At 39.6% G+C, this 27124-nt stretch overlaps 1 protein-coding gene across 1 annotated transcript; it reads right to left on the bottom strand.

Moving 5' to 3' along the window:
• Positions 1-18677: 18677 nt before the first annotated feature.
• Positions 18678-24568, bottom strand: LOC140922753 (uncharacterized). The gene has a single exon (XM_073372772.1). It carries the CDS (start codon positions 24377-24379, stop codon positions 22997-22999), a length of 1383 nt encoding a protein of 460 aa, XP_073228873.1. The 5' UTR covers positions 24380-24568; the 3' UTR covers positions 18678-22996.
• Between the last annotated feature and the right edge of the window lie 2556 nt (positions 24569-27124).

Here is a 27124-nt window from a genome sequence, read left to right as displayed (position 1 = left end):
TATCAAATATTTAATGAGATTCATGCAAACGTCAGGGCGCCTAAAAGAAGCTGTAAAGTTTGATGGGTGGCTCACCTATGCCCAAATATTGGTCGAGTACCCCCCCCCCCCCCCCCCCCTTCCCCGGTGTGTGAAGCGGATAAGCCACTGTCTGGACCAAAAGTACAAGGAATACCAACCTTCGAGGATTACAATGGATTAATATCAGCATTCAGTTGTAATAACCGAGGGGAAACTTTTGCTTGCTTTCTAAATCCATGTTATTGAGAAACATTACCTTTAGGTCAGAGATTTCTTGATGACGGTGAGCAGATGATGCATGACTGAAAAAAAAAAAAAAAAATACGAAGACGTTCATAAAATAGAAGGAAAAAAATTTCTAACAACAACAAACATGGCCTTCGCCCAAGTTGTGGACCTAGAATACAGGGCCATTTCTAGAAGATGCCAAGAAGGATGCTCTTTTGAGAAAAATATGTAGTCTTTGTTGAACTTTTCACGATGGCAAGCATACTTCATCCAAATATAAATATAGTTTAAGGTGCATTTTTTTATCTACAAATGTATTACATATTAGAACGCATCCTCTCTTTTTGATCAATGGACATCTAATCCATAAAGGTTGCTCTATTTACGAGGTGTTAGTGGGATTCAAACCCACGCCTATTAAGAGGAACGAAATATGTAAAAGATTCTCAGTTGTCAAAAGTTAAATTTCTTGTTCTTGAGATGCATTTTATTTAGATCCTAAAAGACTCCAAATGTCGCACTCTGTCTGGTCTGAATTCATGAGGTTCTACCCAGCAGTGACTTGTAAACGATAGGATGGAACCTGCTGTACTCGACAGAGGTAAGTACAAGAATAGAATAGAAGAATATCTAATACTCATATTTTAACGAATAATTTGTAAACCTTGGCTGAAAAGAGATTAGGCTCGGATGGAAACTGTGCGCGGAATACTGTACTTAGCCAAACTGCCAAGATTAGAAAGATCCTCAGCAAAACCCAGTAGTTTGAAATGTAGTTTGGTTTGGTCGTAGCACTCCTTTTCAAAGTTGCAACTGTACCCATAAAAGTATTCCGTTTTTTCCTTCTTTTCTATTTATGTAGCTTTCCTGAAGCGCTTATAATTCAGCAATTTCACTTCTCACCTCAGCATTTCTTCTTTTCATTTTTCAGATCAGTCCATCGCGACTCCGACAGACAAGACCACCGTCCGTAGGCGGACCTGCAGACAGATTAGACAATTAATCCTGTCCGTCAGACCCGACCCTGTATAAGACCATCACACAAGATCATCAGTAACTCCACCCCAGATTAGACCACCACATCCGAATTCCACGCCAGACCATCGTCAGACCCGACCACCAAATCAGACCATCAGACCGCCGCCACCGTCAGACCAGACCACCCGAATCAGACCACAACAATAGATCCTTGACTGCTCATCTTCAACTCAGCACAGCACACCCAAGCTACTGAAATGGTACATGTCAGGTGCATTCTTTATGGGTTGGGTCAAGGGGGGTATATAGAGCTCTGGATGAACCTTGCAAAGCATACTTTCCACACACATTCGGCTTGAAGTCTCCGGGCTTCTTATTCGGCTTAACTTAACTGTAGTCAGATTAGCTAGTGGGCTCCCTGGGCTGGTAAGGGCCTCCCCTTCCCTTTTCATTAGCTGGGTTCCTTTGCAGGTGTTCGGTCAGCGACAAGAATTCGGCTTTTAGGAATAGGTTCGGCTTTTAAGATTCGGTTCGGCTCCGACTTTTTTCGCCTTTCCTCGGATGGACTTCGCCGCAGCAAGTTGTCGTCGTCGTCGTCTTCACTACGATCTCCCGCTTAGTTGCGCCAAATTTGAATTTATCTATCACACTTCACTTGATAGTCTATTCGCTGGTCAAGTGAAGCTTTCACTCGCAAGGTTCAACCAGACTGATTATTGTAACAGATAACTTAGTAAACTAGAGACTCAAGGTCATTCAGCTACAGTCAGAGGACCTCATTTGGTCACTGCTTACAAGCTTAGTGGTCTCTCTAGTTACAGGTAGATAGTTAGTTTAGCCTTGCAAATTCGAGTCTGCTCCTATCAATTTTTTGTGTTAATATTTAACAGTATCGGTGTGAATTGAAATTTTTTTATGCGCACTTGCAGACTTCGAACTTGTGAGGGTAGATCAGTTGAAAGGTTTAGTCGCACAATAAAGGTAATCTGCGACCAGGCGTTTCTTCCCGCCAAGACTGGGTCAACACCTTGTTGCAGGTTACCCGGGTAACATGGGACAATCCACACACCACAGGCTAGATCGTTTACAAATCGTAAGCGTAGGAAGTCTTCGAGACCAATCTACGATGCAGTTTCATCGCTGGAGGATCACAAACATGCCGATATGCTCTTAGAAGAGTTAGTAGCTCGCGGAGTAATCACGAGAATGCTATTAGGCCGAGTATTTCGGGGACACACATGTGGAGGCCCACCATACCTTGATATGCGTGTCCCTGAATGGCATTCATGTGATAACCTCGCTGGTTATAGACAGTATTTCATTAAGTAGCAGGAGAGGATATTCTTGCTTGGCATCGTTGACATTTAGACGATCTGATTTGTCTTCCTGTTAATTTTGCCTGGCTGGAGTGTTCTCTTCTTAGGAAGCCCTGCATTGCACTATGCAGGCACAGATCGTCTACAAATGGTAGGCGTACGTAGTCTTCACGTCGACCGTTCGTGGCTATTGGTTTCTTCCTCCTCCAGACGTCCTCAGCATTGTTCTACCTCCAGCAGCTCTTGAAGTACGTCATGACTGGGACCAAATCCTATGCAGCACATTGTTTCTTCAACGTATTTCTGAATTTTGTAACAAAATGTTGGAAATTTGAATAAAATACATTTATTATACTGTTTCATATTGTATTGTGGGTCCACTGCTACATCAAGGGAAGATGCCGGCCGAAGAAAGAAGAACAAAGAACCTCAAGAGCGATAAAAAGATAGTCCAGTAGTCAATTCACTTAAGTAGGCCAGGTATTTTCCTTTGCAGCCATGAACGGAAAAGAAGAATCACGTCGGACCAAACTGGACAATCACGACGATGATGATGGTGATGGGATCATGATGATCGTTTACACTAAGATGTCATTCTGCTTCTACGCAAATAGAAGCCGATGGCATCGTAGTGTAAACGACTTCATGATTAGGAAGGCAAGGTTAAGCCAGAGAAGACAGCATATAGAAATAACGAAGTATAAAATAAAGAGCTGTCTTGACTAACGTTGACATCCATAATAAGGCACTACATTTCAACCCCCCCCCCCCCCCCCCCCACCACCCCCTCCTTCCAGGTGCAAACAAATTTAAAAAGGTTCGAAACGAATTTTAAAAAAAATTCTTGATATTAAGCAAATTAAAGAATGCAATTGCAAAAACTGTTCTGCGCGAATTTGAATTTCATCTTATCTCGGATCCCGCGTTAGGCAGTTGCTGTTGTCGTCGCATAGTACAATGTTAGTTGAGACAGCTACTAATATTTAATAATACTTATTTTAATTGGCCGGCCGGACTTCATCTTTGGAGCAACTCTAAAGCATCAACAACAACATCATCTTCAACAACAACATCAACAACAACAACATCGTCATCATGGATATACATATCTACGCCTTGGTCTATTGGATTTTTGGTCCCAGTATCCTTGGCTCTTTGTTGGAGGAACATGACGACAGAGTACAGCAGCCCATATAAGGTAGGGCTGATTGATGTTGATACAAATTTTGCAAAAACAGACTCGTTTGGTCTAAAATAGCGTACGGCAAATTGAATTTCTACGGCAATGTTGTTTTTGTAAGAAGGTTCGAAGCTTGTGCAAACTTTGCACCACATCAATCAGCCCAAGCAAAAAAATTCAACGTGGCACGAGGTATGTGGAATTTTGTTTCTTTGTTAGGCGATCAGATTGTCGGTTCGGTCCATTCGGCTTTTTCCGATCTTCGATTCAACATTCGATCTGGTTTCGTATTCAGCTTCGAAAAATGTGAAAGCTTGGTATCGACAATGTTTCGATAGCAAGCCGCCAATCCCTGCGTACCGTCTGAGGGGCCCTGGTGTGTTTCATTCGAGGTGTCAATCAAGGTTTATGGACACATGTCACACTCCTCGGTCTCAACTCGGACGCCAAATTCTTGTAGGAGCGCACCCCTTGGATTTCTTCATTTTTGTAATCGGCAAACTAATTCAATAAAAACTCTTTAATCAAGGTGTTGTCTGTGTGATTTTTTCTTTAGTTTAATGCTAAATTTATAGAGTAAGTAGCTGTAGGTACTAATGATGATTTGATTTGCAGGGATATTATTAATTACAAAATACTTGTTGTAATAATGCCACTAAAAATAAAACAAACAACAAAAACACGGAGTTGTGAGTGTGATGTCTTTTAACACATTCAAGCGCACATTGACTGACGTTATGTGGTGCGTCAGTATGTTCTACTGTAAACACAAAAATCACTAATTTTTCCATTTCAGGTACTAGTACGTCGAAAATCATATATTTTTTTACGTTTTTTGGACTCTACCTCCAAGTTTTTCTTGACGGTTAATGGAACTTTTTTGGGCGCGCCCTTTCAAGATCGTACAACCTTTTTTTACTACATTGGTACTATTTTTTGGATGCGTTCTTGAAGAAACGCATGGAAGTCGGAAGTGAAGAGCTGAATGCAGAGAACAAACATTTACATGAGGGTTATTGTAATTGAGTTGTACGTAATTTCAAGTTGATGAAAAATAAAGTTTAACAAACAAAACAAAAAATTCATCAACTTGATTTTTTTCCTTTTAACGCTGTACCAAGTACTTAATAACATAAATAAGTTAGATTTTGTTGTAACGGAGTTCCTTTTCATTAATGAACAATAAAGGTTGACCAACACAATAAAGCTTCAAAAGTGGATTTTTTCTATTAAAGCGATAACTAGTAATCTAACAAGTTTTATTTCAGGAACTTCGGACGTCATCTTTGAAGACTCTTTTTTTTGCTCGAACATCGCCGCCTCGAAGACGTCTTTTTGGGCGCGCCCTCTCAAGACCGAACACGTCAAACTGATCGTTTGACGTATGCTCTCTAGAAGCTCGTTTTGGAAGTAATTCTGTCTGCGTTCCTGAAGAAACGCATGGCGACCCCGATTAGTTCGACTTAAAACGACTCCAAGGTCTAGAAGTTAAAGGTAAGGCAGTTATTTGTTTCTTTTGTCAGTTGTTTTACCTGTCAGATGATCTTTTTGTGTTTCAGATTTAGTGCGTGAAATTAGTTTTGTCAGCGCCTAAGAGGTAAGGAAGAATGATACGAACCAAGAGAACTCTAAATCCGATTGTGCAGGTAAATGAAGTCATCTTCCGGATGATGCTAAACCTTTTTCATTCTCACTTTAGTGGGATTCAAACCCACGATCTTTGTTTAGTTACTGGTGCTCCTAGCCCACAATGCAAAGAATGCAATTTTCAAGTCGTAGGATTCAAAATGATCCACTGAATCTGTTTGATGATAGCCGAGAGATGTCAGCAGTCAATTCCAAGGCCTTTCAAAGGAAGTGAAGCTTGCAATTAGATTTCAACTGCACGACAAAGTTAGTGTTTTGATATTATTAATTGGTTTTTCAAGAAGTATTTTATTTAGGTCAGAAACGCCCAGCAGTGTTATGACAGTTCTGGATGAAGTCCCATCAGCAGCGATCTGCAACCTGTAAGTACCAGAATATATTAGGAAAGTCTTCGTCCTCAAGAGGATAAACATGTAACCCCCAAAGAGTGCGTAGTTTCCTTTAAGGAAAGGGTTTCAAAGTCATTTTTGCTCCTTCTGCACCAAACGTCGTACCTTTATAGGTAAACTGGCCTCTGTTCTAGTGGGTTCCAACCCGTGAACGTTGCTTCATTAGTAAACAAATCGATATCAAATGTTTAATGAGATTTATGCAAACGTCAGGGCGTCTGAAAGAAGCTGTATAGTTTGAAGGATGGCTCACCTATGACCCAAATATTGGTCGAGTACCCCCCACCCCCCCCCCCCTCCCCCGGTGTCTGAAGCGAATAGGCCACTGTCCGGACCGAAAATACAAGGAATACCAACCTTCGAGGTTTAAAAGGGATTAATATCAGCATTCAGTTGTAATGACGACTGAGGGAAAACTTTTGCCTGCTTTCTAAATCCATGTTATTGAGAAACATTACCTTTAGGTCAGAGATTTCTTGATGACAGTGAGCAGATGATGCATGACTGAAGTCTTGCCTGGCAGACCAAAGGTAAGTACTGAAAAAAAAAATGCAAACATGGTAAAAAAAAACCAGGAAAGAAAAATTGGCAACAACAACAGCAAACATGGCCTTCGCCCAAGTTGTGGACATATAGCACTGGGTCATTTCTAGAAGATGCCCAGGACGAGGCTTTTTTTAGAAAAATCTGTAGCCTTTGTTGAACTGTTCAGGATGGCAAGCAAACTTCATCCAAATGCAGTTTTCTTTTAGTTGAAGGTTCATTTTCCATCTACAAATGTCAGTATTACTAATTAGAACGCATCCTCTCTTCTTGACCAATGGACTTCTAATCCATAAAGGTTGCTGTATTTACGAGGCGTTAGTGGGATTCAAACCCAGGCCTACTATTTAAGAGGAGCGAAATATGCCGTAATAGATTCTCAGTTTTCAAAAGCTAATTGTCTTGTTCTTGAGGTGTTATTTATTTAGATCCTAAAAGACTCCAGATGTCGCACTCTGTTTGGTCTGAATTCATGAGGTCCTACCCAGCAGTGACTTGTAAACGATAGAAGGGATACTGCTTTTCGACAGAGGCAAGTACAAGAATAAAAAAATATCTAATACTCCTATTTCAACAAATAATTTTTGGAAAGTTAGCTAAAAAGAATTTGGGCTCGGATGGAAACTGTGTGCGGAAAATCCCAAAAGTTTTGTATTGATGGTATTGTACGGCTAGTTTGTACAGTTGGTTATTGCATGGTTAAAATAAGAGGTTACTATGATGTCGGGCATAGCAGTTTACAATACTGTATTTATCCAAATTGACAAGATCAGAAAGATCCTCAGCAGTATCCGGTAGTTTGAAATGTAGCTTGGTTTGGTCGTAGCAGTCCTTTTCAAAGTTGCAACTGTACCCATAAAAGTATTTCCGGTTTTTCCTTCGTTTCTCGTTACGTTGCTTCCCTGAAGCGCTTAATTGAGCAATTACACTTCTCACCTCAGCTTTTCTTCTTTTCATTTTTCAGATCAGACCATCGCGACTCCGACAGACAAGACCATGGTCGCAGACAGACCATTAATTAGACCATTAATCCTGTCCGTCAGACCCGATCCTACATAAGACCATTACACAAGATCATCAGTCCATCGACCCCAGATCAGACCACCACATCCGAATTCCACGCCAGACCATCGTCAGACCCGACCACCAAATCAGACCATCAGACCACCCCCACCGTCAGACCGGACCACCCGAATCAGACCACAACAATAGATCCCTGACTGCTCAGCTTCAAATCAGCACGGCACACCCAATCTACTGAAATGGTACAGGTCAGGTGCATTCCTTATGGGTTGGGTCAAGGGGGGTATATAGAGCTCTGGATGAACCTTGCAAAGCATACTTTCCACACACATTCGGCTTGAAGTCTCCGGGCTTCTTATTCGGCTTAACTTAACTGTAGTTAGACTAGCTAGCGGGTTCCCTGGGCTGGTAAGGACCTCCCCTTCCCTTTTCATTAGCTGGGTTCCTTTGCAGGTGTTCGGTCAGCGACAAGAATTCGGCTTTTAGGAATAGGTTCGGCTTTTAAGATTCGGTTCGGCACCGACTTTTTTCGCCTTTCCTCGGATGGACTTCGCCGCAGCAAGTTGTCGTCGTCGTCGTCTTCACTACGATGTCCCGCTTAGTTGCGCCAAATTTGAATTTATCTATCACACTTCACTTGATAGTCTATTCGCTGGTCAAGTGAAGCTTTCACTCGCAAGGTTCAACCAGACTGATTATTGTAACAGATAATTTAGTAAACTAGAGACTCAAGGTCATTCAGCTACAGTGAGAAGACCTCATTTGGTCACTGCTTACAAGCTCAGTGGTCTCTCTAGTTACAGGTAGATAGTTAGTTTAGCCTTGCAAATTCGAGTCTGCTCCCATCAATTTTTTGTCTTAAGTTTTAACAGTATTGGTGGGAATTGAAATTTTTTTTATGCGCATTTGCAGACTTCGAACTTGTGAGGGTAGATCAGTTGAAAGGTTTAGTCGCACAACAAAGGTAATCTGCGACTAGGCGTTTCTTCCCGCCAAGACTGGGTCAACACCTTGTTGCAGGTTACCAGGGTAACATGGGACAATCCACACACCATAGGCTAGATCGTTTACAAATCGTAAGCGTAGGAAGTCTTCGAGACCAATCTACGACGCAGTTTCATCGCTGGAGGATCACGAACATGCCGATATGCTCTTAGAAGAATTAGTAGCCCACGGAGTAATCACGAGAATGCTACTAGGCCGAATATTTCGGGGACACACATGTGGAGGCCCACCATACCTTGATATGCGTGTCCCTGAATGGCATTCACGTGATAACCTCGCTGGTTATAGATAGTCTTTCATTAAGTAGCAGGAGAGAAAATTCTGGTGAGGCATCGTTGACACTAAGACGATCTGATTTGTCTTCCTGTTAATTTTGCCTGGCTGGAGGGTTTTCTTCTTAGCAAGCCCTGCATTGCACTATGCAGGCACAGATCGTCTACAAATGGTAGGCGTACGTAGTCTTCACGTCGACCGTTCGTGGTTATTGGTTTCTTCATCCTCCAGACGTTGTCAGCTTGTTCTACCTCCAACAGCTCTTGAAGTACGTCATGACTGGGACCAAATCCTATGCAGCACATCGTTTCTTCAACATATTTCTGAATCTTGTAACAAAATGTTGGAAATTTGAATAAAATACATTTATTATACTGTTTCATATTGTATTGTGGGTCCACTGCTACATCAAGGGAAGATGCCGGCCGAAGAAAGAAGAACAAAGAACCTCAAGAGCGATAAAAAGATAGTCCAGTAGTCAATTCACTTAAGTAGGCCAGGTATTTTCCTTTGCAGCCATGAACGGAAAAGAAGAATCACGTCGGACCAAACTGGACAATCACGACGATGATCATGATCGTTTACACTAAGATGTCATTCTGCTTCTACGCAAGAAGAAACCGAGGGTATCGTAGTGTAAACGACTTCATGATTAGGAAGGCAAGGTAAAGCCAGAGAAGACAGCATATAGAAATAACTTTAAAGAGCTGTCTTGACTAACGTTGACATCCATAATAAGGTACTACATTTCACCCCCCCACCCCCTCCTTCCAAGTGCAAACAAATTTAAAAAATTTCGAAACGAATTTAAAAAAACATTCTTGAAATTAAGCAAATTAAACAATGCAATTACAAAAACTGTTCTGTGCGAGTTTGAATTTCATATTATTTCGGATCCCTCGTTCGGCAGTTGCTGTTGTTGTCGCTTAGTACAATGTTAGTTGAGACAGCTACTAATAATTAATAATACAGATTTTAATTGGCCGGCCGGACTTCATCTTTGGAGCAACTCTAATGCATCAACAACAACATCATCTTCAACAACAACATCAACAACAACAACAACAACAACATCGTCACCATGGATATACCTATCTACGCCTTGGTCTATTTGGATTTTTGGTCCCAGTATCCTTGGCTCTTTGTTGGAGGAACATGACGACAGAGGACAGCAGCCCATATAAGGTAGGGCTGATTGATGTTGGTACAAATTTTGCAAAAACAGACTCGTTTGGTCTAAAATAGCGTACGGCAAATTGAATTTCTACGGCAATGTTGTTTTTGTAAGAAGATTCGTCGCTTGTGCAAACATTGCACCACATCAATCAGCCCAAGCAAAAAATTCAACGTGGCACGAGGTATGTGGAATTTTTTTCTTTGTTAGGTGATCAGATTTTCGGTTCGGTCCATTCGGCTTTTTCCGATCTTCGAGTCAACATTCGATCTGGTTCCGTATTCAGCTTCGAAAAATGTGAAAGCTTGGTATCGACAATGTTTCGATAGCAAGCCGCCAATCCCTGCGTACCGTCTGAGGGACCCTGGTGTGTTTCATTCGAGGTGTCAATCAAGGTTTATGGACACATGTCACACTCCTCGGTCTCACTCGGACGCCAAATTCTTGTAGGAGCGCACCCCTTGGATTTCTTCATTTTTGTAATCGGCAAACTAATTCAATAAAAACTCTTTAATCAAGGTGTTGTCTGTGTGATTTTTTTCTTTAGTTTAATGTTAAATTTATAGATTAAGTAGCTGTAAGTACTAATGATGATTTGATTTGCAGGGATATTATTAATTACAAAATACTTGTTGTAATAACGGCACTAAAAATAAAACAAACAACAAAAACACGGAGTTGTGAGTGTGATGTCTTTTAACACATTCAAGCGCGCATTGACTGACGTTATGTGGTGCGTCAGTATGTTGTACTGTAAACACACAAATCACTAATTTTTCCATTTCAGGTACTAGTACGTCGAAAATCATATATTTTTTACGTTTTTTGGACTCTACCTCCAAGTTTTTCTTGACGGTTAATGGAACTTTTTTGGGCGCGCCCTTTCAAGATCGCACAACCTTTTTTTTTTTACTACATTGGTACTATTTTTTGGATGCGTTCTTGAAGAAACGCATGGAAGTCGGAAGTGAAGAGCTGAATGCAGAGAACAAACATTTAATCAGGGGTATTGTAATTGAGTTGTACGTAATTAAAAGCTGATGAAAAAATAAAGTTTAACAAACAAAACAAAAAATTCATCAGCTTGATTTTTTTCCTTTAAAAGTTGTAACCAGTACTTAATAACATAAATAAGTTAGATTTTGTTGTAACGGAGTTCCTTTTCTTTAATAAACAATAAAGGTTGGCCAACACAATAAAGCTTCAAAAGTGGATTTTTTCTATTAAAGCGATAACTAGTAATCTAACAAGTTTTATTTCAGGAACTTCGGACGTCATCTTTGAAGACTCTTTTTTTTGCTCGAACATCGCCGCCTCGAAGACGTCTTTTTGGGCGCGCCCTCTCAAGACCGAGCACGTCAAACTGATCGTTTGACGTATGCTCTCTAGAAGCTCGTTTTGGAAGTAATTCTGTCTGCGTTCCTGAAGAAACGCATGGCGACCCCGATTAGTTCGACTTAAAACGACTCCAAGGTCTAGAAGTTAAAGGTAAGGCAGTTATTTGTTTCTTTTGTCAGTTGTTTTAACTGTCAGATGATCTTTTTGTGTTTCAGATTTAGTGCGTGAAATTAGTTTTGTCAGCGCCTAAGAGGTAAGGAAGAATGATACGAACCAAAAGAACACTAATTCCGATTGTGCAAGTGAATGAAGTTATCTTCCGGATGATGCTAAACCTTTTTCATTCTCGCTTCAGTGGGATTCAAACCCACGATCTTTGTTTAGTTACTGGTGCTCCTAGCCCACAATGCAAAGAATGCAATTTTCAAGTCGTAGGATTCAAAATGATCCACTGAATCTGTTTGATGATAGCCGAGAGATGTCAGCAGTCAATTCCATGGCCTTTCAAAGGAAGTGAAGCTTGCAATTAGATTCCAACTGCACGACAAAGTTAGTGTTTTGATATTATTAATTGCTTTTTTTCAAGAAGTATTTTATTTAGGTCAGAAACGCCCAGCAGTGTTATGACAGTTCTGGATGAAGTCCCATCAGCAGCGATCTGCAACCTGTAAGTACCAGAATATATTAGGAAAGTCTTCATCTTCAAGAGGATCAACATGTAAGCCCAAAGAGTGCGTAGTTTCATTTGAGGGAAGAGTTTTAAAGTCATTTTTGCTCCTGCTGCAACAAACGTTGTACTTTTATAGGTAAACTGGCCTCTGTTCCAGTGGGATTCCAACCCGTGAACATTGCTTCATTAGTAAGCAAATGGATATCAAATATTTAATGAGATTCATGCAAACGTGAGGGCGTCTAAAAGAAGCTGTAAAGTTTGATGGGTGGCTCACCTATGCCCAAATGTTGGTCGAGTACCTCCCCCCCCCCTCCCCCGGTGTCTGAAGCAGATAAGCCACTGTCTGGACCAAAAGTACAAGGAATACCAACCTTCGAGGATTACAATGGATTAATATCAGCATTTAGTTGTAATAACCGAGGCAAAACGTTTGCTTGCTTTCTAAATCCATGTTATTGAGAAACATCATCCTTAGGTCAGAGATTTCCTGATGGCAGTGAGCAGATGATGCATGGCTGAAGTCTTGCCTGGCAGACCAAAGGTAAGTACTGGAAAAAAAAATACGAAGACGTTCATAAAATACCAGGAAAAAAAATTGGTAACAACAACAACAAACATGGCCTTCGCCCAAGTTGTGGACCTAGAATACAGGGCCATCTCTAGAAGATGCCAAGAAGGATGCTCTTTTGAGAAAAATATGTAGTCTTTGTTGAACTTTCCACGATGGCAAGCATACTTCATCCCAATATAAATATAGTTAAAGGTGCATTTTCCATCTACAAATGTATTACATATTAGAACGCATCCTCTCTTTTTGATCAATGGACATCTAATCCATAAAGGTTGTTGGATTTACGAGGTGTTATTGGGATTCAAACCCAGGCCTACTATTTAAGAGGAGAGAAATATCTAATAGATTCTTAGTTGTCGAAAGCTAAATTTCTTGTTCTTGAGGTGTTATGTATTTAGATCCTGAAAGACTTCAGATGTTGCACTCTGTCTGGTCTGAATACATGAGGTCCTACCCAGCGTCTGACCCAGACGATAGGATGGAACCTGCTGTACTCGACAGAGGCAAGTACAAAATAGAAAAATATCTACTAGTTATATTTCAACGAATAATTTGTAAAACTTGGCTGACATGAAATTAGGTTCGGATGGAAACTGTGCGCGGAAAATTCCAAAACTTTTGTATTGATGGACTAAGCATGTTTTAAAACTGCAAACCATTTTTGTCAAAACTTTCACTGATTTTGCTTGCTTTCTTGTTTCCTTCTTCTAGAGAGATGTAGAAACTATCTGGTAAGACACCGTCATGATTCAGTAGAGGGTTGGCCAGATAGATGACAACTATTGCATTGATTATGATGATTAAAGTCCTATCTTGCTGATGACGTCAATGATGACGATGATGACGACTTCTATAAAGAAGTGATGTTAGTAGCAAAGGACGATAGTGGTGGTGATGATGATGTATCTATGACGTTCTTCAGCAGGTGAAACTTGCATTGAGACTTAAAGTAGAAATACGTGTATCGCAGAACCTCGTGAGGGTCTGGGCAACCTCGTTCCCAGGTTTCTCTTGATGGATGAATAGAAGGGGACTGGGCTAAGGGTTGGATTGTCTTTAAAATGACAGGGATGGGTGGGTGAAGAGAAATAGAGTCAATTGTCCCGCTCAATACCTATAATAGAACAACAACAAAGGCAAAAGGGACTTGAGTTTTCTCGGTAGTTTGGGTGGTCTTGTCGTTCTTCTCGGAGGATTTACAAAAGGCCAGTAGGGATAAAACTAAAAATAATAACATGCAAATGAAACACGTGATGGCTGACTCATTTGAAGCACAAAAGGAAAGAAAATGACAAAAAGGGAAATAAATAAAGAAAATGGAACAAAAATGAACTTAAAATGAGAAATAAATAAACGAAAGAAAAATTAAACAGAAAAATGGTAAAGTGATACTTAAACAAAATATCACATAATAACCTAAATAAAAAAGAATCTAAATTGAAAATAAAGTCAAATAAATAATATGAGAATAGAAAAAACAATAATGATGACGATAATGACAGTAATAAGAGAAAAGGAAATAATTGCAACAAAAAAGACTTAATTGATTTTTGAAACGAAACTGCAAGGACTTCAAAACAGTCACGTTTCAAAAACTCAGGCAAGACGTATTTTTTATTTTTAAAGTCTTTTTAGTTGCCACTTTTAATGCTTTTCCTTTTTTATTACTGTCATTATGATCATCATTATTTATTATTATTATTATTATTATTATTATTATTTGTGTTCCTTTTTGTTACATTCTTTAAATTTATTTACCTTTTTCGTCTTTATACTTTTGTGTACAAGTCATTATTTTTAGGTTTTATCCCTATTGATCACGATAATTTTGAGTTTTAAACTATTTATTGTATCAAATTTTCAACATAGCCGATTTCATAGTATACGAGAACGACCTGACTATCCGAATTATCTGGAAACGCCAAGTCGCTTTTGTCTTTGTTTTTTTTTTCTCTAACGAGAGTTAATTTCACCCATTGATCCAATGAAGACAGGAGTGAGGGAAAACTAAACTTTGATAATAAGTTCAGTTAAACGTATGGTCTTGACTTCTTGAGAGACAGAAACAAAGTGAACGTTGACTAGTTGGGCAGCCTGATGAGAGACCGTGATTTGAAGAGCTCTGACGCCTCTTGCATGGATGTTGATGATATTGATGATAACGATAACGATGATTATGACGATGATGCGGACAATGATGTTGACGATGGTGATGACGATGATGAAGATGCTGAAGATAATGCTGACGACGATGCTGACGATGACGATGGTGCTGACGATGATGCTGACGACGATGCTAACGAAATGGTGAGTATCAGAACAGTAATGTTTGTTCTTCTTTAATAACGCAGGACTTGGGAGATCCTCTTTTAAAACTGAACCAATAAAGGAATCTTCTGTTTTCGTCTCAACAGCTTCCAGGAAAAGAGTCTAGCCCGGTGTGTTCACGGATCATATTGGAGGACGAGTGTGGATGTAAAGTTCCTTACAACACTACCTACGTGCAGCAGGAGAAAGAAAAAGCGCCATTGAAGACAACGGATTCTACTTCTCTCAGTATTAGATAGGGATTAAATTTAAGAATTTGTTCATCTCCTGAGCTTTTTTTGCTACCGCATATTTAACCTTTGTAATTTACCCGGCCATTTCTAAACAATACCATACCGCGGAGTTGGTACGTGCGCTTCAGTGCATAAATTGATATCATTTCTAAACAGCAAATGAACATCTAAGGACTAATATTTTCTCGGCCGATCAATCGATAACTGTTTAAGGCGGTGTATATACTAAATGAACTCTTTCAAAGTATAAAGGAAAATATAATTGTAGTTCTTACCTTAGAGTTAGTGGAACAAAACCTATGGGGTCATCATAAAAGCGAAACTTTTTTAGCAACACTTATTTCTCGTAATACTGTTTTTTAGGATTTTAAAAAATCAATACGAAGTAAAGAGAGTAACAGATATATATGAAGTGCAACTTTTGGTATTCTTAAGGCGCTGTTAAAGAGTGAAACAGTTGTCAGTTTTGTGCTAGACCGCGAGCAGTCTCCATTTCTTCAGATTTTAATAGTGAGGGGAAAGAACGCGCGCCGAGAAAGGAGGACGGCAGCCAGTGCTTAGAGAAACGTGACCGAATATGTAGCAAATGTAGGAGCCATTATGTAAAGGAAGAAAGCTATTTTACAAATGGACGACTTCTTTTGCGCGCATTTGTAGGGTTGAATTTATCAATTCGGCTACGCCTAATATTAGAGCGTAACTTGGAACTTCTGAATTCTTCTTAATTAATGCCATAAACGCTAATTTTGTAGCTTAACATGTAACGTAAACTGCAATAACGTTCTAATGCATGAAGACTTTCAGAGGTTCCGAGGTGAAAAGTTTTTTTGCCTGGCTTGGATCTAAATTGTCTGCAAAAATAAATAAATTAATAGATAAATCAAATTATAGCTACTATCTGCTGAGTGAATGGTAGAGAATAACAGCTTTCACCCTTTACATTGATCCAATAAGCTCGAGCACTTTGAAACAGCGACAGATATTCAAGTCGCGCGCTATTCTATAGTCAGCCTCGCCGACTAAACTCCGCGAACATTTTTTTATTTTTTTTTGCTTTTAGCCTAGCTAGGAGATATTATATATTTGAACACCTTAAGTTATTATTTTTTTCTCGTATTTATATACAGTAGCAAGCCTTAAAACCCCAAAGGCGTCACCATAGCACTGGTCGGGGGTACACGGTCCCCGCTTTTTCCAAAATTGGTTTTTCGGGGTTTACGTGTCCGGCTATGGTGTACTACGTAGTATACTTTTGATATAGGTATTCTTTAATGTTAGTTTATCAATAAAGTATACTTTTGCTTGTTGGAAAAACGCTTGCCTTTGTCAGTCTTCGCTTGTCCATGCACATTTGAAGTGGACGTACAGTATTTTATATCAACCAGAACAAAGCATGCAACTTAACGGGCAGTGGACCAGTAGAGCACTTTGTGAGTAACGTAAGCGTCGCAGACCTAAATTATAAAAATGCGCAAAATTATTATTTAAGAAAAATCACAAATAAATAGAAATAAAAGAATATACTGGCAGAACCTGCCGATGAAGTTTGTTTCTTGTATATACAGGTAATCGCTTGTTTCTTTTAGTCACCTGTAAGCCTGCCACCCGGAGGGGGGCACTCCCTTACTTGGTCTATACAGGTATGTGCCGCTGAATAGGGTATGGCTTTCAAGGTCTTGAGTCCTCAACAGGGCATACAATTTCACTATTAAGCGTCTTGAACAGGGTGTCTTTTTGGACTTTGCGATGAGCGGACTACATTTGCAATACTGATATTTTTTTCTTATTTCCACGATTCTAGTGTGAAAAATTACTTTATTCTGTATGCAAAACAAAAAAAATCAGGGTCAGAAAGTAGTGTCTCTTGTCTTAAACGCGGTAGCGAAATGAGCAGTTTTTGTCTTAAACTGGGTCGGGGCTTGAAGACTTAGGCGGCACACCTCTACCCAGATTTCCCTTGAGTGCCCCCACCCCCCCGCCGGGCCTGTCTTTTTTAACTGCGATATCCCACTGGCACGTCGGTCAAATTTTACACAGAAGGGAATTTCTCAACAAAGGTATGCTCGGGTTGGGACATTAGTCAATTCAATACTTCCTAGTTGGCAGAGGTCTTTTTCCCCTGATAACTGCACCACACCCAAAGTAATTATCGTGGGGTAGACACTAGCCAACCGGCTCCAATATATAACATTTTTTTTTCCAATTGAAAGTAACACATTATTACCAGAAACCCTTCCAAAAAATTGTGGGATTTGAACACAGTGATTTACAACAACACTAGCGACCCTAAGAAAGGGATAAGCATGCATAAAAGCCTGTTTTTCAGTTCTTGAATTTGTCTCATAACGTCACATATGAGACTGTCAATCCCGTGGTCAACGGAGAGGGCGTGCTGGAGAAATTTAGACTTAAAAATTCCTAAAAAGAATCTTTTTTCAAAACGCAATTTTTTCGTTGAAGTTCTTGCAGTGATGTCCTCTGTAAGTAAACATAATAAACATTTGCACCTTTGTACGGAAAGGTTTGTGAAGCATCCATCGCTATTACATTGATAAGGGCGTCACCCCCAACTAGGACGGAGGTCTGCTGCTCTTTGTGGGTCACTTGTTCAATAGGTGGACAAATGCTGTCATATACCTCCCAAATTTTCCTTGAATCATAAGCATGGCCTTAAGATTTTTATCTTTAGAATACCAGCATTTCGCCTAGAGAACCTGGTCATACACGAAGACGTTCAATAGTTCTTAGGGACGGACCATTAGAAAAGTTATGGGGTGGGGGGGAAGGGGAATTTTCGACCCGCAGGAATTTTTTTTGTTATCAAATTCCTAGTATGAATTTTTTTTAGGCCATAGCATGAATATTTTTTTAGGATTAATTGGCGTGCATGAATTTTTTTTCGTTTTATTTTCCCTTGCGCCAATATTTTTTTTATTAGTTCGCACGCCCCCCGCCCCCCCCCTCCAATAACTTTTCTAATGGTCCGTCCCTTAAGGAAGTGATTACACCCCATCAGGACTTCTAAACTTGGAGATTTGGGCGAAGAGTGATAATTCATGTCAACGTTTCGTTTGTCGCAATTCGCTTATCTCCCATAATACTCCTTGCTTACTCCCCGTCAAGTTTGCATAACCTTTGTTTGTAATTTTTTTTCTGGGTATTACAGTCCCCCAGAGAGAAATTGAAGACAATGTGCATGATTTTTTTTTGGTGGTGGGGGGCAAAGAAGGTGTATCAAGAGAGATGGACAAACAGCAAATGGTTCTACTTTAATTCACTTGTGATATATTTATTGTGGTGGCTGAATTTTTTCCGCCAGGTGTGAGAAAAAAGTCCGAAGGTGTTAGGGCCTGTTTACGTGGAAGTGGGAGACCCCAGGTAGGTGAGGTAACCCGCTTTGGTGGGGTAACCCCCCTGTTCATATAATCTCTCATTTTAATTAAATTGATCACGTTTACATGATAGGTGGGGTGACCGCCACATGTTACCTCACCTATCAGAGGTCCACCACCTCCATGTAAACAGGCCCTTGGTGGGCATAAGGTTGAGCGCGTATACAGTGTACAGGGCCCGGTTGTTGAAAAGGTGGATAGTGCTATCCCATGGATAATCTCTATCCAGTGGATAACGCAATTGGTTTCCCAAAAACTTTTCCGCTGGATAGTGATTTATCCGGTGTATAGCGCTATCCAGCTTTTGAACAACCTAGGCCTGTATTCTAAAGGCTTGGGTAAATCAACATAAAATAACATTCATATACCACTACACCACAAATAATTTTATTCATTTACTAGTTACCACCAAAATTTTACAATCATAACCTTTTTTTTGCAAAATTTGACGATGCACTATGTAAAGTCAACAAGAAAGCACTGCCAAGCAATTTCCATTTTTAAGCACAAGCATAAAGTAAATAATTATGTATAATATTAGCAATATACTATATTTCACTCATTCTTTTAAATCTTAAAACTGTAGGTGAGGGTGTCAACTTACCCCGGCTTTGGCAAACAGGGTTTTACCTAAAAAATTTGGGTGGCTTCCGAGAGTTATCCAAGGGAAGGTCCCACCCTTAAGGTGGTGATGGAGTGGCCAAGGGGGCAAGCCCTTTCCTCCCTATTTCTGTAAACAAAAGCTCCATACGCCACTTGCACATTTCCATAATGCACCTTGTTTGCCCTCCAAAATTTTACATAACCTTTGTTTTTCATTTCTCCTGGGTACTACAGTCGTCCCAAGAGAAATTGAAAACAATGCTTATGCAAAATTTTGGTGGGCAAGTAAGGTGCATTATGGGAGATGTGGCGTATGGGCCATTTCTAAATGCCACAAGCTATTGTTTCAAAGCGAATTTAAATGCCAAACCAGTGATGTGAAAATGATATTTTATCCTCACGCAAATAAAACTTACTTTCACAAGAACGATTTTGCATGTAACCTCGTTTTGAAAGTTTTTGGAAACCTGAAATGGCCTATTCTCAGGGCGTAAAAATACAGTGATTTGTATTATCCTCAGAACTGCCACCTCCTCCCTCTCTACGCCACAATCACCAGGCTAAAACCTTGCTTGAAAATATTTTCATATAGTCATCCTTTTGACAGTGACTAGCATTTAATAGGCAGATTTAGCAAAGACAATGTGATAGCAAAAACAATGGTGCATGCAGGCCGAAAAACCAGCTTGACCAATCAAAGAGCAGCAAACTAAGCACCAGAAGTCATGTGCTTTTGCGTTCTCATTTGGTATTGTGATGTCTTTGCTAAATGTGCCTTGAAATATTACGATCATGAGTATAAGGAAAATGATCACTAAAAATTAGAGTTATTAAATGTTGACATTCACTTGTATATGTATCCAACCTTAGTAGTATCATAAGAGAAAAGTCCTCACACTTATGAATTATTTTTGACAATAATTTTTAGCAAAAATAATTTTACTCCAACAGAAACACTTAATAAGATGCAATGGCTAATAAATAATCAAGATTTTAAGAAGCAACTATAAGTGCATAGTCACTCCAATATTATTACACACAACATTAACAACACTCTAAATAATTAACTGAAATATAAAATGACTTCACTACTATGAAGTTGACAAGGAACAAAGCACAATTTTAACCCACAATCTGACATCCTTTGCTCTTCCTTATTGCACGAATTAACTCACAAAGTAAGTCAGAATTAAAATGGGAAACTGTGTTATAAATGAATATAATATTAAATAGATAGTATAATCACAATAATTGCAAATATAAATTAATATTTTAAAGAAAACTCATTTAAGCACCCGCGATTGGCCTCATAAATAATAATTAAGACAGGCAGCCCACCATCAAGTACAGGTGTGATTTTCGGTGGGCCAAATTTAATTTTAAGGTAAGTGTCTTGCTTTAATGGCATAGAATTGGTGGCTAAAGCAGAAATACGATACAGTTCTCACCAGTGAGAAATGTATTTTCCAGACCAGCTGCTCACTCGCATGTCACCTCTAACCACTTGCTCTTATGCCAATGAAACAAGCAACAACTTTTCTTTAGCCTCATATTACAAGGTACCCACTTAATGCTGGCAGGTTAATTAATATTTATAGACATTAAACAATAATTTTAGTAAAAAAAAAAAAGTATGTTTATGTTAAGCTCACTGTACTATAGAGCGTTTTCACTCACGTGGCCAGCATCTTTGAAAAGGTATTAGAACAAAAGAGAGCATTTACCAAAAAAAAGAGTTCAACTCTTACTTGATTGGTTTGGGACATACACATGGCCACTGTTTTTTTTGTTAGGCAAGACTGTGCTCAAAGGAAAATTGAAAAGGGGGAGGGAGGGGGCTTATTTGTGAGGGGGAGCTTCACAGAGAATTAACAGTAGATTTTCTGGTCACCCGAGAGCAAAAGTTAGGCACCACGGTCCACCGGGCTCTGTTAGATCACAGTGGCTGTTAGGGAACACCAACATTGCCGGTGTGACGTACTGTGAAAACGCTCTATAATACTGTTCCATTGTTCCAGTTAAACATACTGTAAAATTCCGAAAATAAGCCCCGGGGCTTATATTTTTCAAAGGCCCTTTTTGAGGGGCTTATTTTTGGAAGGGCCTATATTTGGAGGGGCTTATGTACGGAGGGAAATTTGCATTTCAAAATCGATTGGGCTAGCCTTATAGTTGGAAGGAAATTTACCGTTTTTGCTTTGTTTTACTTTGTATTCGAGGGCAAATTCCAAGTACAAGCACCCCGGGGGGCTTATATTCGGGGCGGCGATTTAGCGAAGGCTTTTTTGCGTTACGATTTTGGGGGGCTTATATTTGGAGGGGCTTATACATGGAGAGGCTTATTTTCGGAATTTTACGGTACCATAATCAACAACATCTAAACTGACCGACTAGCTAGTGTGGCCGGTAATATTCTCCAATGATAAAACCAATATGACCCACCTATTAAATATTTTTTACATACCACCACTGTACTGTAAGAACCAAAAAAAACATAACTACTAATGCCCAGAAGATAATCATTAAAAATGGGGAAAAATTCAAGATAGAAAAAAAATACTCTTTCAATATTTTCTTTTTCCGATCTTTATGCTTATTATCTGCCTGTCAGCAAAATAAATTTTACGCTAGCAACTCTAAGATGGTGAAAACAGTCTTGATTGGTAAATAACCCTCGTTTAATAGGCGGCTTTGTATAACTGGTTTTCCCTTTCCGTATAAATATGTTAAATTGTAATGTTTACAATGATATAACTGATGCAAAAAGAAATCACATTACCGTGTACCCTGATTATAAATTAAAATTATTCTCTTAATTCCCTTTCTCAAAAACATATTTAAAATTGATTTCATGTTATCCCTTGCAAGAAGTTAATTCAAATTATGCAGAACAACATTTGACTGAAATTTGCATAACAAGGGCGGTTCACCCCCAAAACGCTCTGAGGGAATTTGTAACCAAGTAACCATTTCCCCTCAGCATGAAAAACCGAATTGTTACAGTATACATTGTAAATACATTCTTGCTATTAATTTTTCAACGTTTAGAGTGAGAAGAACATGATTTTTAACTTAATCAAGGCCAAGCTAATCTTAAGAATACTGACACAATAAATTATTCAAGGGATATTCCAAGTGGCTAATGAATACACCAAATCCTATTCAAATTAGAGTTATGTTTTTGTGTTGAACAGCTGTTCTTCTCATAGCCAAATTTCCTCTATCGTTGCACCTACCTTCATGGGATAAAACTTGACAAACAAGTTGAGAAATTACCTTTGGATTTTAAATATTCTGAGTAAAAACTTCAAGTAACTTAGCTGAGTTCCACATTTTGATTCTAAAAGTAGATATCCTAAAGGCTATGACAACATTGAAAAATAATTGTAGGCAACTATCATCATCTCATGGAAGCTAGCCAAAAACGTTTCTAGTCATTCACAAATTAGACTCAAATGGAGAAAACATTATTCCTTTGTTTCACAAATAACCTGAGCAAACCACGTTTTTTAAGTGAAACGAAATTTTGGATTAAAATCTTCATTTTGACGATCAGCATGAGTCAAGTAACATATAAAATCCATTGTAAACTGAAAGATATGACATCACTCCGCATTAGTTTGGTTGCAGAAATTTTAGAATAAAATGCCAAGCGAATTGTTGCAAAAATAGCTTGTTATCACTTTTATAAACCAGTTCCCCAGTACGATAACATAGGAAAATAATTTTTTTGCCATTGTTTTGCTACACAAACATGCCATTAAAACTATAATTTTAATTGACAATAAAGAATGCTGTGGCTTAAGATGAGGCAATTGCTGATAAATCAGAAAAATATTAACATATGTGGAAAGAAAGTGATTTCTAATATTTGAAAGCTTGTTCCTGTGAAAGATGCAGTTGACCATAAAATCAGCTAAATAACGGAGCAAAAAAATTGAGGCTTAGCCATCAGAATCATTATCATAAGCATAACTTGTTTCAAGAAAAAAAAAACAGGATTCAAGCATCTTTCAAAGAATAAAGCTCATTTTAGATCTAGTTTAACATTATTTATGTATTACCAGGGCTAAGTGTATTCTTAGTTGGACTTTACTTTAAATAATTTTAACCGGTCATATACATTAAGATTTTTGTGGCATACCAGTTGAGTGCAAGTAGAATTCCCTTGACGTGCTATGATGGTGGACCATGCCAGGAAGATGTTCCAGATTCGAACAATTCGGCCATACTTTTCTGTCATGGCTGCTTGATTTGCAGGCTTCATCCAGTTATCGTACCAGCGATTGATCGTCAGCGAGTAGTGAACCCCGATGGTCTCTGATGAATGGATCTCAAAGCCAGCTCGCTCAAGCTCGGTGACAATCCAACCCAAAGGACAGCTGGCATCTGCCCCAGGGAAGATGTACTTGGCCATGAACAGTCCCCAGATGAAATCTTCCCACTGCCATGTTCTGCGCAGGCCAGCGATCTGCAGAAAGAAGATGCCATCGTCTTCCAGCATGTCTCGCACCTGAGCCAGGAAGGACTGGAAATTTTTCACACCAACATGTTCAGCCATTTCCAGACAAGTTATCTTGTCATATTTTGTATTCGGGATATCACGATAGTCCATGCACAAAAACTTAATTCGGCTGCCAACTTGCTTTTTTTCGGCCACACCCTGCCCCCATTCAATCTGACGTTTAGCCAGGGTAACGCCTGTTGAGTGAGTGCCGTGATTCTCAGCTGCATAATTGACTAGCGTACCCCACCCACAACCAATATCCAAGTGTCTGTCGCCTTCCCTCATCTGACATTTCTCTCCGACCATTTTGAGCTTGTTCGATTGCATTTCTTCAAGCGTTTCCGACTCATTTCGGCAAATCCCCGAGGTGTAGATCATCATGGGACCTAGAAAAGCTTCATAGAAATCATTTCCACGGTCATAATGATCGCAAACCTGTTCGGCGTCTTGGATTTTCGAGTGAAAGATCAGCTCGGGAATAAAATTGTAAATCAAAAATCTGATGTGATCAAATGTCAGTTCGAAGGTAGAGAAGAGATGACGATTTTCCAGAGCTTCTAGGACATCACATTTAAAGTCTAGCTTGCCGTCAGCGTAAGCTTCGTACAGAACTTCCATAGGAATCTTTTTGTTGGCGTATTTTGATGCCAAGGTTGGGTCACTGAAATCAATGAACCGTGAGACGTTGGTTGATTGCACACCGTACTCAGCGACGCACATTCGGTTGAAGGCCATCATAAAAACTCCAAAAACAGGCAGGAACAGGATAGCAAACGCTATGGGATAGCACCAAAACGGCAAGCCCAAACCATACTGAACCAATGCAGGCGTAGCGAAGAGCAGCGCGAACAATGCTTTGTAGGAAATTCGCTGCCACGCCAGCTGATCAATTCCTTTTAACATCTTCCTCGACGAGAAACCGTTTGCTCTTGGGCCGCCGTTTTGAATTCGCTCCATCTCAATCGACTCCTAAAACGCTTCAGTCCTATGGAAATGAAGTGAACCTTCCTTCAGCCCCGTGACTTAACTAGAAAATGAGCCAACCAATGTATTCAAGCAAGTCACATTGGATGAACTTTGTCTGCCCACAGCTGCTTTTCTGAGATCCGCTTGTAATTTACATTTCAACACACAGGGCCGCGTCAAGTACACGTGTCATAAGGTCACGTGATCATTGTTATGGGAAAAGCCCGTGAATAAATTTCGCCGGTAAACAAAACGGAAAATTCCTAATCTGTCAAAGTAACTTAAAAAATAATTAAATTTTGCCTAACCTGCAACCTGTAGCTATTCTTTGCGTGTGGCTATTCTTTTTTAATTATTGGTTTTATATATTGTGTATACGCAAGTAATATTACAATCTAAACAATGGAGTTCATTGCGGATTTTTTCTGTAGCAAAACTACAAACTTCAACGAGCAGACCCTTCTTACAATTATTTTTAGTATGTATTGTGACTGATCGTGAGCGAGACGTTACTGATATGTAATTTACCCCGAGTTATATTAGACCGATGAGCTGTAATTCATTCAAATGGAACAACTACGATACAATATTTATCCACAACTCCAAATCCCTTTTGCCATAAAAGCGCCACATTTTATCCAAAACCTATCACTACGATGTTTCTTTCACGCGAACCTGATAAGGCAAGTTCAGGTCTTTACAAAAAGAAATAATTTCGCAATCATTCCCCTAGCGAATTAGCTCGAATTATATTTTCGCCAAAGGGCGATAGGGCATAGATCGTGAAAATTATCGCGTTGACTCACAAATTGCTGAAATCAAAGGGCACTTTCCATTCAACCAAAACGTCTGGTTTGAACTATTTTCTGCAACTTCCGGTAGCGAATGGAACAGCATTTTCCAAAATTTCCAAAAAGGAGGAAAACCTATACCCAACTCGAAAATTTTTTCCCGGAAATTTTCTTTCCATTCAACTTTGCTCCTAGAATTTCTAGAATTCTCCCTTGAATGGTTCGCGTTCGGAAATTTAACAGCCGAGCCGTAGCTAGCGAGGGGGGTTAGCTGCCTCCCCCTGGACCTGTTGAGCCAGACAAGTCAAGTCTGTGGATGGGACTCAGTTATTTTGATTATAGTGAATTGCAATTGTTTGCCGTTTCATAGTCAAGGTCGATTTCTCGGAGACATATCTCATTACAAATGCTGAAAATAGCGTTTTGAAGCCTCCAAATTTAGAAATTTTCTGCGGGAGGACCCAGACCCCCCCCCCCCCTACTACAAGGCTCGTGCTTTCGGCACTCGCTGTAGTGACCCCCGTTACAAAAACCTACCTACGGCCCTGAACAGCTTCTGGAATTTCTAGAAACTTATCCGGGTAATTTCTGTACCATTTGCCTCTGTTTTCAAATTTTAGAAAGTTTTGGTTGTTTTCCCAGGCTCTCTCTCCTTCCCACTTGTCATGCATTGTGCAGATTCGTGACAAACAGTGTTTTCATTCCGGAATCCGGAAAATATATGGGTCCTGGGCTTTGGAACTGTAGAATCCTGCAACCCGGAATTCAAAGAGAAGATATCCAGAATCCCGCTAACGTTTGGAATCTAGCCTGCAGAACAGGCGTTTTTTAACGAAAGCGCGACCTAGAGGTATATTGATCGTAGCCGCAATAAAAGCACCTCTCCCTTCGAATCTTTTTCTGGCTCGCCTCAAGTCTCTGTCAGTTCAAAGTCCAAATCATTCGCACTGCAAAATACGCCTGCACGCTTTTTCGCGCTTTTCAGGCGAGCGAAGGCAAGCGCAAAGCGAGCGAGCGAGGAGCCAGCCAGACACGCGCGAAATCCGCGCCTTCCCCCGTCGCGCCTGTCTTGAGCTCCACGCCCGCCTACGCTCGCCTAAAAGACGCAAAAAGGCTTAAAAATAACTCCTGTTTTTGTAGGCTATGCCACGCTAGCTTGTACTCTCCTGAAATCAGAGCTACCGATAACCAGTCAGATAGCAGAATGTTGTTTTAGTTGTGATAAATAAACTGTAAGTGAGCTAAATGGAAAATCAGGGCTGAAAAAGGATAATGACTGAGACGAAGTCTTAAAAGGTCTAGGTCATGCTATTTGCTATCTGAAAAAGCTAAAACGTGACTTCGCCGTCAATTGAATTAAAAAAAAACTACTGGTATCCTGAGGCTACATTATTTAAGAATACGTTTAGGCATGTAAGCTATTTCTTGTCGTCTGGACATGGATTAAAACGTGAAAAAGTTGGGTCACTTTTTTCAAGTTTTGATGCACTGCTTGCAAAAATCAACAAAAAATTTATGGTTTGTGCTCCCCGATGAAATTTGTTTGGTATCTTTTTCATAACTCTACAGGAACATTTTGGGTGTAGTTAAAAGCGACAAAAGTCATGATTTCAGCACAAAATTGACCTAAAATAGCAATATCCTCGTGACATATCCCTTTTAATCCTTTAAGCCCCCAGATCCACATACAAATTCTCCAGACTGATCTACATAGATTTCTTTTAAGAATAGTTGAGAGAATTTGGTTTAAGATCAAAGCATTCTCCCTCTGGTAATCAATTTAGTAATTCTCATATCCTTTACTCTTGCTGATCTGCTGATTTTGTTGGGAGAAAATTGATTTTGGTCACTCTTGGGCCCTAAAGGGTTAAACACAGCAAGCACGATCTTATCAACCGGCCGTAGAAAGTGTTCTTTTCTCTTAATAATACAACACAAACCGAAC

This window comes from Porites lutea, chromosome 13 (genome assembly GCF_958299795.1).
Source record: "Porites lutea chromosome 13, jaPorLute2.1, whole genome shotgun sequence".
In the NCBI taxonomy this organism is placed as follows: domain Eukaryota; kingdom Metazoa; phylum Cnidaria; class Anthozoa; order Scleractinia; family Poritidae; genus Porites; species Porites lutea.
The sequence above is the reverse complement of the archived record's forward strand: the minus strand, read 5'-3'. Positions and strand labels throughout refer to the sequence as shown.